Genomic DNA, 13,435 nt, shown 5'->3' on the forward strand with positions numbered 1-13,435 from the left:
ATGACACTACAGTTATTTTAGATGGCACAAAGAAGTCTTTAGATGAAACTCTCAAAAACCTTACATACTTTGCTAATATTTCTGGTTTAAAAATGAACTTCTCCAAGACCCATGTAGTTTGGATTGGTAGTAAAAAGTACAGCGACGATACTTACTCAACTGACTTCAATTTAAAATGGGGTAGCACAAGTTTCTCTTTGTTAGGCATTGACTATGATGTTGATCTTTACAGAATCACTGAATTAAACTTGCTAAAAAAATGCTAAGCTGAAGTCTCTAATATCTACATGGAAAAGAAGAATACTTACACCAATTGGCAAAATAACTAATCAAAACTTTAATATCTCGGTTCAACCATTTGTTTCTTTCTCTTCCTAATCCTGATGTTGCATATCTTAAAAAAATAAATACTTTATTATACAATTATTTGTGGAATGACAAACCAGATCAAATCAAAAGAGACGTAGTTATTAAAAATATGTTGAAGGGGGACTTAAAATGATACATTTGAAATGATATATATTGGCCTAAAACAACTTGGATAAGACGAATTTATGGTAAATTTGGAAATTGGGGGATAATAATGAAAATTTATTTTGATAAACAGACTCTTTCAAATATAGGAATAGAAAAGTTAAAAGAACTGTCAAAATATTGCACAAAAAATATTTTTTGGAGGGAAGTTTTAAAAGCTTGGTATCAAACCTTAAGTGTAAGTGACATATATAATACAAATATCTCTGAAAATCCATTATGGTGTAATAATAATATAAAGATTAATAAAAAAAAGTTGTCTTCTTCAAAACTTGGTATAAGAAAGGTGTACAATTTGTATATGATATTATTAAAAATGATAAATCCTTTTACAGTTTCGAAGAATTTAGAGAAAAATATAATATCCAAACAAATTTCTTAATTTATCAAGGATTGAAAAACTAAGTACAGGAATTTATTAAAAAAAATCAACAAACATTCGATGGTGAAAATAAAATTTTATTACCAGCTAAACCTCTTAATCTCAAACTTATTCTTAGAAACAATAAAGGCGCTCAGGACTTTTACAAAACACTTTGCAAAAACAATGTAAAACCTACAGCTCAAAGAAAATGGAACCAGATTTTTAACTTTAATGATGATACATGGAAAAAAATATACATCTCCCCTTTCAATACTACCACTTACTCTAAACTTTACTGGCTTCAATACAGAATAAATCATAGAATTCTTACTACAAACTCTTTCCTTTTCAAAATTGGCAAATCCAACAGCAATCTCGACTCTGCTCCTTTTGCAAAACACACCCCGAAACAATAACACATATACTTTGGGACTGTGATAATGTATCCTACCTGATTGAACGTCTAAGAATTAATATTATAAATAAGAACCTTAGTTTAAAATTTGAAAAACAAGAATTCATCTTTGGTAAATATGTAAATAAATTCCAAAAGTTTAATCTAGACAACCTTATTCTATTGATTATAAAATAATACATATACAAAAGTAAATGCTTAGAAATAGATCTTAACCTCGACAGTTTAAAAAAGCACATTAAAAGAGTTAAGAGCACATACAAAAAAAACAAAGAAAAAATTCTAGACTGATATGTATATAACAGACTGGTCTGCATTTGTCCTGTTTAATGTCCACGTCTTTGTGCATATGTCCTATTTAATGTCCATGTCTTTGTGCATATGTCCTATTTAATGTCCATGTCTTTGTGCAATTGTCCTATTTAATGTCCATGTCTTTGTGCATATGTCCTATTTAATGTCCATGTCTTCGTGCATTTATACATGTACATTGTCATTTTTCTACGTTTATGTATTGTATCAATATTACTTATGTGTTTGTATGTTAATTAAGATATCAATTTTACCTCATCTCGGATCATACAGTTCAAATACATACTTTCTTTTTCGCCTCTCTCTCTCTCTCTCTCTCTCTCTCTCTCTCAATTAACAGCTGTAGTGTAATAAACTATAATAATGTTCTGTAAGTCATTTATCATAAAATAAATCATTTTTTTGAAAAAGTGGAATCAAGTACAGAATATACATGTATGATCAGGATGTATTAATATATCATTCTGTTACAACTTGTATATGTATGTTACTTTTTTGTGTTGTTTTTTTTGGTGTATACATGTATGTCTTGTAATATTAATTTAAATGAATTAAAAAAAAAAATAAAAAAAAAAATAACGAAGGCCACAGGCCTGAGTTATTAATTAAAACTGCAAAATATCCGAGTCCGAGTTACAAGCTATACTATGTGAATAAGTGCAAAAACAGCCCCCCCCCCCCCCCTCTACCCCCCTCCCCGGAAAAAAATCCAGGATCTGCAACCGAATAACACCTGCATGCCCATGAATGCACTCCAAGGCAACTTTCATGAAAGATTGTTATTATAACTATCTTTTATCATTCAATTGAAAAATCTATCAAAGCTATCTTTTGTGAAATATCTGTGGATTCAGAATTTATTAAATAACAAAATCAAATTAAATGAGTTTTTGTACCAATTTTTTTCAGATTGGCTGTCCGAGAAAAGACTGTCAGCAGATTTTGAAAATGAGCCTGTCGAAGAAATTGCATCAAAGTTGAGGCAATTTTATGCAGAAGTTGTAAATAAAAAAGGTGAAAGATACTCCAAGTCAGCTTTGATCGGTGCAAGAAGTGCCATTAATCGCCATCTTAACAGTCCTCCTTTCAGTAGAAACATAAACATAATGAAGGATCCAAATTTCATATCAGCAAACACAGTCCTTCTAGGAATAATTGAAATGATGAAAGAAGATGGCTGTGACACCGCCAAGCATAAAGAAGCGATATCCAAAAATGATCTGCACAAATTGTATGCCAAAGGTGTTCTGGCTAATGATTCGCCTACCCAACTTTTAAGAAAAGTGTGGTTTGAAATTGCCTTGCATTTTGGTCGCAGAGGTAGAGAAGGACTGCGTTCATTAAAACATGATGCCTTTGTCCTTAAAAGTGATGATGAGGGTAGGAAGTACTTCACAATGTCATTTAATGAGAAGGATAAAACACATTCTGGGGTCGATAGTAGGGAAACCTTGAAAGTTAACAGAATGTATGAAACTTGTGACGAGTTTTGTCCAGTTGTATCTCTGACCAAATATATGTTGAAGCGAAATCCAGAGGATGAGGCGTTCTTTCAAAGGCCGTTAACAAACTTTCAGGACAAAGATGTTTGGTATGGGGCACAGCCACTTGGTATTAATACCTTGTTAAATATGATGTCCATTATCAGCAAGGCGGCAGGTCTAAGTCAGGTATACACAAACCACTGTGTCCGAGCCACTACAGCAACAATGTTGGCACATGCCGGAGTTGACAGTAGAGGCATCATGTCTGTAACTGGTCATAGAAATCAGAAATCCCTCCAAAGTTACATCAACACCCCATCGATTGAGCAAAGACATCAATATAGCTGTGTTTTACAGAGCAGCGCAACTGGGAATTCTTTGAATCAGGTGGCACTTCAAAACACTAGTACTGCTCCTGCTCCAATACCCACAGCCATGTCAAATAGTGCGTCAAATTTCTTGTATGCTCAGAGTGACACTACTACAAACTCATCATCTCTGACCGCAGGCTTTCCCATGTTTTCTGTAGCCACAATTAGTGTTGCCCAGGATGGAAACTTCACTGTGAATATGAATGTAAACAAATAAATAAGTCCAGCAACAATTATACATATATCAAAACTTTGCAAAATTTGCAGTTTAAAAGTTCTGCAAGAGTATGTGTTCAATATGTATACCAAGAATCTATTTAAAACTATGAAAAGTAAAATCAATGAATTGAATTTCGAAATCTATAGCATTATAATTATAAGTCTTGATACTCAGCTGTTGATCTTGCAATTACAAGCTACATGTATATTGTGTCTCCACATGTACATGTGTACAATAATGTGGAGACATTTTTTTCTGAATTAAATAAGAAATTGCTGCATAAACTTTTTTAATGTTTTGGTGTTTTATCAATTAATTTCATTTCTTTCATGAATGGATTGACCAGTTGTAACTTTGTCTTCAAGATATAATAGACGCTTTGAAGTATATGCTATAACCTGCTAGGCCTAGAGTCATTGCACGTTTACCTTTGCGGCATGACCTAGTTTTCGTGTTTTTGTAAACACAGCCTTGAGTGCGTTGTACAGTTAAATGTATTGTACAGAAACATATCTTAAAGCCTTTCATTTGTGTTATTCAGTAATTAACCAATTACAATTTTACAATTGTCAGTTTTGCTTCGGATATTAGGTGTGTATGTCTAGTTGAAAACTTCAATATAGGCTAGATCTAATACATGTATATGCATACTGCAGTAGTAAATTTAAAGCTATCGATCAGCTAGCTGATCAATCGGGCAGAGTAATGCGAATGGGAACTTATTCTCACGATCCAATAAACGCGATAAGCAGTGAACTTCAGATCAAATATAATACCGTTGTTAAAGAAAAGTGGGGAATTTCCAACTGCAGGAAAACCAACATACCTGTAGTTCAAAATGCGGTCGGTCTTGCTTGGAAGTCGATTTCGTTTTGTCGTCTTAGCGGGAAGCTCCGTTCGTTGACTGGGCATCGATAACGATCTAGAGTAGACCACTCGTTTATCGAATCTCTCCGATTTTTTATTTAACAAAACATGGACCTTTAATAGGACTAGTAAAACGTCCATTACAATAAACGTGTTAGGAGATGAATTCGCACGTCTTTCTCTTTGTGTCTTTCACGGTAAAACGGCGGCTTGGAAGTTTGCGGCTTGGGATTGACGTCAGCTTTCGAATATTCATTAGCATGTGCGCCTTATCGTTCTTGTGAATTGTAAAAGCCATGTAGCGACACATTTCCCGGGGTTTCGTTGCCGTTTTTCTATTAGGAAGATGAAGATCTTGAGAACTAAACAGTACTTAGGTAGAATAGAAATAATCAACTTTGACTTGTGTATTGTTGCAGGATATACAACTCGGACTCGAATATTTTGCAATTTTAATGAATAACTCGGGCCTGCGGCCTTCGTTATTAATTTAAATGCAAAATATCCTCGTCCTCGTTGTATATCCTGCAATAATACACGAATCATCGTTAATTATTTCTTAAATTACAATACCGTTAATTTTTTTCTTCAAAATTGTATAAACATTCCCGAAATTGATTTCTTTAACATTTCATCAACACCAAAACAAATGTGTATGTTTGGAAGCAAATTTGGTCGAACATCGTTTTCTCGGAAGTAAATCGGTCATGAAAAAACTTCGATAAAATCGAGTTTATTATTCATAAGATTTTAGTGTCAGAACGGAAATACGCAAGATATTCGAATTATCAGAGTTTGAGATTATTACACAAAGCACTCTGTTAATTTTATTTCTCTCAGACTGGAATATGGAAAAAAATGGGAAGCAGATGAATATGACAGAAGTAGATATCCAAACCCTTGCAGACGAACTTAAGAGATTTTACTACGATGGGAGACCCAGGCAAAAAGAAGCCAACGCCATCACAACTGCTGAAAATGAAATCTATCAATATATGGGGTGCTATCAATAGGCACCTGACAAATTTACAAAGAAACATTGACATTGTCAGGGACAAAGAATTCAAAACTGCTAACGGTGTTCTGGATAGATTGGTAAAAGAGAGGACACAACTTGACCAAACAAAACCAGCTCAGAATAAGGCCATAATTGAACCTGAATATCAAAACAAAATTTCCTCTTACCTCGAGTTATCGCCCTCCAATCCTATTATCCTCCGACAGTCTGTCTGGTACAGTTTATGCACTTTGTGACCAGGGGCCGGCTCGAATTTCACCATCAATTACTTTTGAATTCATTTGAATTCCATAAAGGTGATACCGGTGAATGTCAGACTAAAACTTCAAATCCAACATAAACATCGGGGAGGCAAGTCGTCCAAGGCGTCGTCGATCAATAAACGCATGTATGGTGACCCAGATTCAAAATGTTGTCCCGTGCAAATGTTGAAACTGTTGATAGAGAAGACTGATCCCAAGGCCACACATCTATTTAACCAGTATAGTAAAGAATCTGCGCTTTTAACCAGTATAGTAAAGAATCTGCGCTTCATCCGTTAAAAGCCAGGGTTTGGTATACACCTAAACTGTTAGGGAAATGGTCATTTGAAAAGATGTTATCAAGTATATCGATTGTTTAGAGGAACAAGGACGTACACAAATGTATCTCCATCATGGAGTGCTTAGGAGTAAAGGGCCGTATCTCTAATTATTAATTTTTAGATTTTAATAAATTACATTCTGATTTTCTGATAGGATTTGCACATTAGCTCAGTCAGAATTGTAATTTATCAAAATCTAAAAATTGATAAATTTGAGACCGAGCCCTTTACTTCTAAGCACGCCATGTTGGAGATACGTCCTTGTTCCTCTAAACAATCGATATGTAAAGCGGCTGGGGTCAAAGAAAATACACACTGTCTTCGAGCAGCAGCTGTAGAGCATCTTAACCACGAAGGTTTTCAAGCCAGACATGTTATCTTCGTGTCTGATCACAGAAAAAATTCAAAAGAGACATCTTCTAGATAATAAACAGGTCATCAAAACGGTAGGTAACAAGGACCCAGTAACTCGCTTTCAGGACATCAGCATCGGCGTTTCCCCCGCTTCGTCTACTGTGTCAGCGTCATCCGACTCCAATACAACAACTGCGAACCTCTTTGAGACGGCTGTATAGCGTTATATAAAACTCTAGATTATCATTATCATTAACTGTAGTTCAATCAACCAGTAATATAATGTCAACTATTGGTTTTCCTCCATAGCTAGACATTAAACAATTGTTATTCAATGAGTAACCGGAACGCAACGTAATGTTTATTTTTTTATTTCTATTTTGGAGACATGCTTTCGCTGCTTAACCTCATTAATATTCCATGTAAATAATCAAAAAGGATTGTTTTTTTTTTTTTTAATTATGTTGGAATAAATATTACTGGAAAAGAAACGCAATAAAGGTTGATGAATCTACTTAAACTGTTGTTCTAATCTTTGTTTCCGGGGACTGTAAAAAAAAAAAAAAAAAAAAACCCAGAGAAAGCAGGTTCTACTAACGTGTTCCAATAGCTCAACTTTCCAGAGATAGATGGCGAAATATTTGAATTTTTGACGTAATTTTTTGGACAATAAGACCTTGGAACGTAAATTTAAGCATTCCGTTTCGGGTAATAGATAATCAAATTGTCACTGCATTATAAAAAAAATAAGATATGCTAGCCTGATGCAATGAACGTTTATATTACCTATATCCTGAAACGGAAGGCAATTGCATATTTAGATTATCAACTTAATAACCAATATAACGTTTCAGTCGCACCTGTTGATTCGAAAAAACAGAGAAATCAGAAAGAAATTACGGTTTTGTATCACAGCAATATTATAATCTTTCTCGGCATTTTAACATCCAAACCTCATGTTGTGGGTTTTTCTTCCATATTTTTCAGACTGGAGCTCGGATGTGTTCGGAGAAGTTACCGATATGGAAAACATTCCAATAGAACAACTGGCAGACCAGCTTGCTAAATTTTATTGCGAGGCAAGACCGAAAAATGTTGACAGGAGATCTGGGTCTTTACCTGTTAAACAGGCTGAAGTGTACCACAAAAACACCTTAATAAATATCAGGGCGGCCCTCAATAGGCACCTCCAGGATCTCAACCGTGATATTGATTTGGTACGCGATAAAGAGTTTAAGAAGGCCAACAGGACACTAGATGGTATTCTGAAAGAAAGAGTGAAGGATGGGACATCAAGGCCCACCCAACATAAAGAAATCATTCCCAAAACAGACCTTAACAAAATACTGACTTACCTTCATGGCGCCGAAGACTGCCCATTTGTTCTTCGTCATGCGATCTGGTATCAACTTGCGGTGCATTTCATTTGTAATGGCCTGGAGTTTCACAAACTTCGTGCTGACACTGTTGAATTCTCACACGATGACTACGGAGAATATGCATGTATTCATCATAAAAGCTGTCAAGGTGGTCCGTCAAAACTGGATGTCAACCGGAAACGGATGTACGCGACTGGTGACAGTCTCTGTCCTGTAAAATTACTCAGATTATTGATGAAGAAAACTGTGCAGTCAGCACCGATGTTATTCAATCAGTATGCAAAAGGTGCAGTTGCCGGTGATTCCATTTGGTATACCAACAAACCACTGTCACCCCGCACATTCTCCAACTTCATGCCCGATATTTGTAAGTCCGCCGGGGTACAAAAGTTTACGGCGCACTGTCTCCGCGCAACCGCCATGACGGCCATGAATGATTCTAGTTATAATGCTAGACACATAATACTCATGTCAGGACACAAGTCAGGGGCGACCTTCCGTTCCTACGGTACATCCTCCACCGACTCACAACAGGAATCGTCAGACAGTTAGTCTATAAAATCATACAATCGTCACACAATCAACATTTCACCATGTGTATGGTTAATCAATTATAAACTGTTCATTTAAAAACAATTGCGGAGTAAGTTATTGGTCTGGATAATGGGCGCAAGGGGTCTGAATGTGGGAGGAAACCGGAGAACCCGGGGGGGGGGGGGGGGGGGGGGGGAGACCTCAAGGTCGGGCAGTTGACCCTATATCTATCTACATCCGATCGAGGAATTGAACCCCGTTACTGAAGATAAAAGGCGAGTGCGTCACTTCCGCGCTGGACACCCGACAACCCATGATATTCCTAAAATAACCTATGACATTTCGTGACTCAAAGGTTAGTTCGATCAACAATCCATGTTCTTGGGATTATAAGGGTTCTTTACAAAGTGCGACAACCGGTAACATAACACATTGATGCTTGGTAGCATCCATTCTAAAAATAGTCGTATATGCCCCGCCATTTCTAATAACGAAAATAAATCAACTACATTTTTTATGTAAGTCATTTGACGACATCAGCCAAACTAAGTTGGCTATTCTTATCTAATGCGATTTCAGTCACATGTTATTCGTGAGAGCACTATAGTTTAAAGTCGATTCTTAAGCCAATCTAGTGCCTAAAGTAGCCCAGAAGTGAACAGATACATTATGTTTGGGATCACGAGGGTTTTACTGAGGGTACTCCGGTTTCCTCCCCTGATCCCTGGCATGCTTCCATCCGGGCCATCAAGCGTGATTGATATTAGTTCATATAACTTATAACTTTTGTAATTGTTGTAAAACAACAAACTTTGAAGGGTACGCCATAGATCATCAACATGTAGTAATCCATTATTACCTGATGCGCGTTCCCTTTACGAAGTTGACAACAAAAAGCGTTTGACAGCGAAATGGGGATTCACACATTAGTTTATAGGGAATATCCACCTTCGAGGTCGTTTATCATTCTCAAATAATGTTAAGTTATTATTATTAAAATATGAATTCCTTGTTTCAAATGTTTTTTTATTATTAAAATTTGAATTCTTTGTGACAAATGTTATCGTTGTTATTTTGTGTTAACTGGAGTAACACAGCGAACTGTTCTTTCGGTTACCATAGCCACCAGACATATCGCAGTTCCACACACTAATAGGTGTTACATCAACTCGGTGTTCCTCGGAAGCTCTCGGAAAGCTAGACAGAAAAGATATGAATAGAAGGTCATACTTATTCTTTTATAAAATCCATGTTTTAGAAACTGTCAAGACTACCGAATTAAACAAAAAACGATGTTATATTTTGTGTAAAATATACCTTTCCGTTTACGATACGAACGTTACGAGACATGGTCTTTATTCACGTTTATATGATGTTTATTTATTTATGGGTTTAATGCAACAGCCAGGATCACATGAGGACGCGAACAAGTGGCTATTGGGACACCGATAACCAGGGTCATATGATGACGGGTGTTAAGGACACAACAAGAAGTCAGGGTCATATGATGACGGGTGTTAAGGACACAAGAAGCCAGGGTCATTTGATGACGGATGTTAAGGACACAAGAAACCAGGGTCATTGGATGACGAATGTTAGGAATGTGACTAAAACTTTGTCTGATGAAGGTGACAGAGTGCAGTCACCAAAACACCTCAAATCTTATACTCGTTTTGATATGTTCATATTCTGAAAATTCGGTGACGCGATCGAATGCGGACATATTTTAATTTCAGTTCAGTTCTTCTCGGAATTCATTTATCTATCATTCTCACAGTACATATATCTATTACTTTCACAATACATTTATCTATCATTATCACAGTACATATATATATTACTCTCACAATACATTTATCTATCATTCTCACAGTACATATATCTATTACTTTCACAGTACATTTATCTATCATTCTCACAGTACATATATCTATTACTCTCACAATACATTTATATATCATTATCACAGTACATATATCTATTACTCTCACAATACATTTACCTATCATTCTCACAGTACATATATCTATTACTCTCACAATACATTTATCTATCATTCTCACAGTACATATATCTATTACTCTCACAATACATTTATCTATCATTCTCACAGTACATATATATATTACTCTCACAATACATTTATCTATCATTCTCACAGTACATATATATTACTCTCACAATACATTTATCTATCATTCTCACAGTACACATCTATTACTCTCACAATACATTTATCTATTTTATCTATCATTCTCACAGTACATATATCTATTACTCTCACGATACATTTATCTATCATTATCACAGTACATATATCTATTACTGTCACAATACATTTATCTATCATTCTCACAGTACATATATCTATTACTCTCACAATACATTTATCTATCATTCTCACAGTAAACATATCTATTACTCTCACAATACATTTATCTATCATTCTCACAGTACATATATCTATTACTCTCACAATACATTTATCTATCATTCTCACAGTACATATATCTACTCTCACAATACATTTATCTATCATTCTCACAGTACATACATCTATTACTCTCACAATACATTTATCAATCATTCTCACAGTACATATATCTATTACTCTCACTATACATTTATCTATCATTCTCACAGTACATATATCTATTACTCTCACAATACATTTATATATCATTCTCACAGTACATATATCTATTACTCTCACAATACATTTACCTATCATTCTCACAGTACATATATCTATTACTCTCACAATACGTTTACCTATCATTCTCACAGTACATATATCTATTACTCTCACAATACGTTTACCTATCATTCTCACAGTACATATATCTATTACTCTCACAATACATTTATCTATCATTCTCACAGTACATATATCTATTACTCTCACAATACGTTTACCTATCATTCTCACAGTACATATATCTATTACTCTCACAATACATTTATGTATCATTCTCACAGTACATATATCTTTTAATCTCACAATACATTTACCTATCATTCTCACAGTACATATATCTATTACTCTCACAATACATTTATCTATCATTCTCAGAATACATTTCAATTGATGATTATTATCATATTACATTCATCGTTTCCATACATATATCTATCATTCTCACTTTTTCCATACATATATCTATCATTCTCACTTTTCCCATACATATATCTATCATTCTCACTTTTTCCATACATATATCTATCATTCTCACTTTTTCCATACATATATCTATCATTTTCACTTTTTCCATACATATATCTATCATTCTCACATTACAGCCATTTATTACGCTCATTAACATTCTATCATCACGTTACATTTATGTGAAAAAAATTCTCCCACTCTATTTATCTGATCATCACTTTATGTCAAGCTAATTATATATAATATTCTCACATTATATTTATCAGTCTCACATTAATTTCTGACCTTCATATCAAGTTTGAATATGGCTCTTGCATTGCATTAGACTGATAGACTTTGCTAAAGACGTTTTTTGTTATTTGTTTTCAATAATTGAGTACATTTTAACATACTAGGCTTTCGAGAAGAATATTTCTTCATAAGCTTTATTCTTATATCTTTAATTTAAACCATTCACATTTTATTATAAAATGATACTCATCTTCAATATCCCCTCTATTGCACGAAGTACATATTCTATGGCATCGTTCAACTTTTTTGACGACCTACCTCAATATTCAGCTTATGTGACGACATACGGATTTTCGATATTTCTTTCAGATTATAACTACCTATAGGTTTCGTTAAATATTTCTGTAAACTTAAACCGTCATTAATATTTTGTATAAAGAACATTTTTGAGATGTTTCTATCTTAATCCTGTTGGAAAATATTTTAAAAAAAATCTACGTTTTATATCATGATTGTGAACGATGTTGTCACTTTGCCATATATGTACCCTTACCACATTCTATATAACTCATCTCTTATACTATCGGACCTTGAACTTCTTTCTCAAGCATTTCTTGGTAACAATCGTTTAAAATACAGTTAGAAAAGCATTCGCAAATACAATGTGTTTGTTTATCTTCTTGTAATACATGCATTAATAACTATGTTCAGCTTCACTTCTCTAAATGAATATACTAATGAACAAAATAACGTCACACTTTATACATATTTATCTATTTCAAGAAGTCATCACAGGAAATGAAGTGTGCGAGGATTGTTTGGTGAAAAAGCCACACAAATAGTATTTCAGTAAACAGTAAGCATATTGGTATTTCAGAAGAAAAACATCCGTAAGACTATAAAGAAATCATGCAAGTCACAAAAGCTCGTAGAAATTTGTTAATGCACCGTAGGTCTACAGTAAAATATGTTATTTGCCTTAGGTTCTTACTTTGTAGGCGCCACAGTGCATGTATTCTCTGTGCGCGATTTAAAAAAAATGTAATTCAATACATTTAGATACCGTTGCATGTTTAAAATTGTCAACTTATAATACATGTATGTGAGTGTATGTTAATATTTAAATAGAAAAGACGTATTCAAAACAAGTAGATATACTAGGCCTATATCCTAAAATATTTTGATAACACCCAGGAAAAGATATTAGCGATTCATTTCAGCGATCGCTTAAAGTTTATTGCCAAGTTTAAGTTGCATGTGTCAAGTGTCATATTGAAATATGACCGAGTCTAATGGGAAAATGTCATATTTGCCGATAAATGTAATTTAAACAGTGTCTGTAAAGCTGATTTAGGTTATACACTTTATTAAAGTTATACTTATTATTGCAAGAACGCCGGTTTGGTACTTCCATATTTCACTGGTAAACATGTAATAAATGTTGGTACATTAAATTGTATATCGTATAAAATCATTTCAGCCAAAACTGAAGTAGTAGCATTTCACAACTCTTGAGTATTAAATAATACTTGAATTACGTACAAATTAGTGAAATCATAAACATCTAGGAGCAGCAAAAATGAAACAAAAAACAACGAACACA

At 34.3% G+C, this 13,435-nt stretch overlaps 1 protein-coding gene across 2 annotated transcripts in view; it reads left to right on the top strand.

Moving 5' to 3' along the window:
- LOC117315013 overlaps positions 1-8,495 on the top strand; it is a 65,463-nt gene extending 56,968 nt beyond the window's left edge. The window contains exon 7 of one of the 2 annotated variants that reach the window (XM_033869139.1): positions 7,510-8,495. In XM_033869139.1, coding sequence (XP_033725030.1) covers positions 7,510-8,453 — 944 coding nt within the window. In that variant the 3' untranslated portion in view covers positions 8,454-8,495. Of the gene's footprint in view, positions 1-2,534; positions 3,990-7,509 lie in introns of those variants that run through there. The other variant, XM_033869137.1, reaches the window with a different exon arrangement.
- Positions 8,496-13,435: the final 4,940 nt, after the last annotated feature.

Source organism: Pecten maximus, chromosome 17, assembly GCF_902652985.1.
Source record: "Pecten maximus chromosome 17, xPecMax1.1, whole genome shotgun sequence".
NCBI classification, from domain to species: domain Eukaryota; kingdom Metazoa; phylum Mollusca; class Bivalvia; order Pectinida; family Pectinidae; genus Pecten; species Pecten maximus.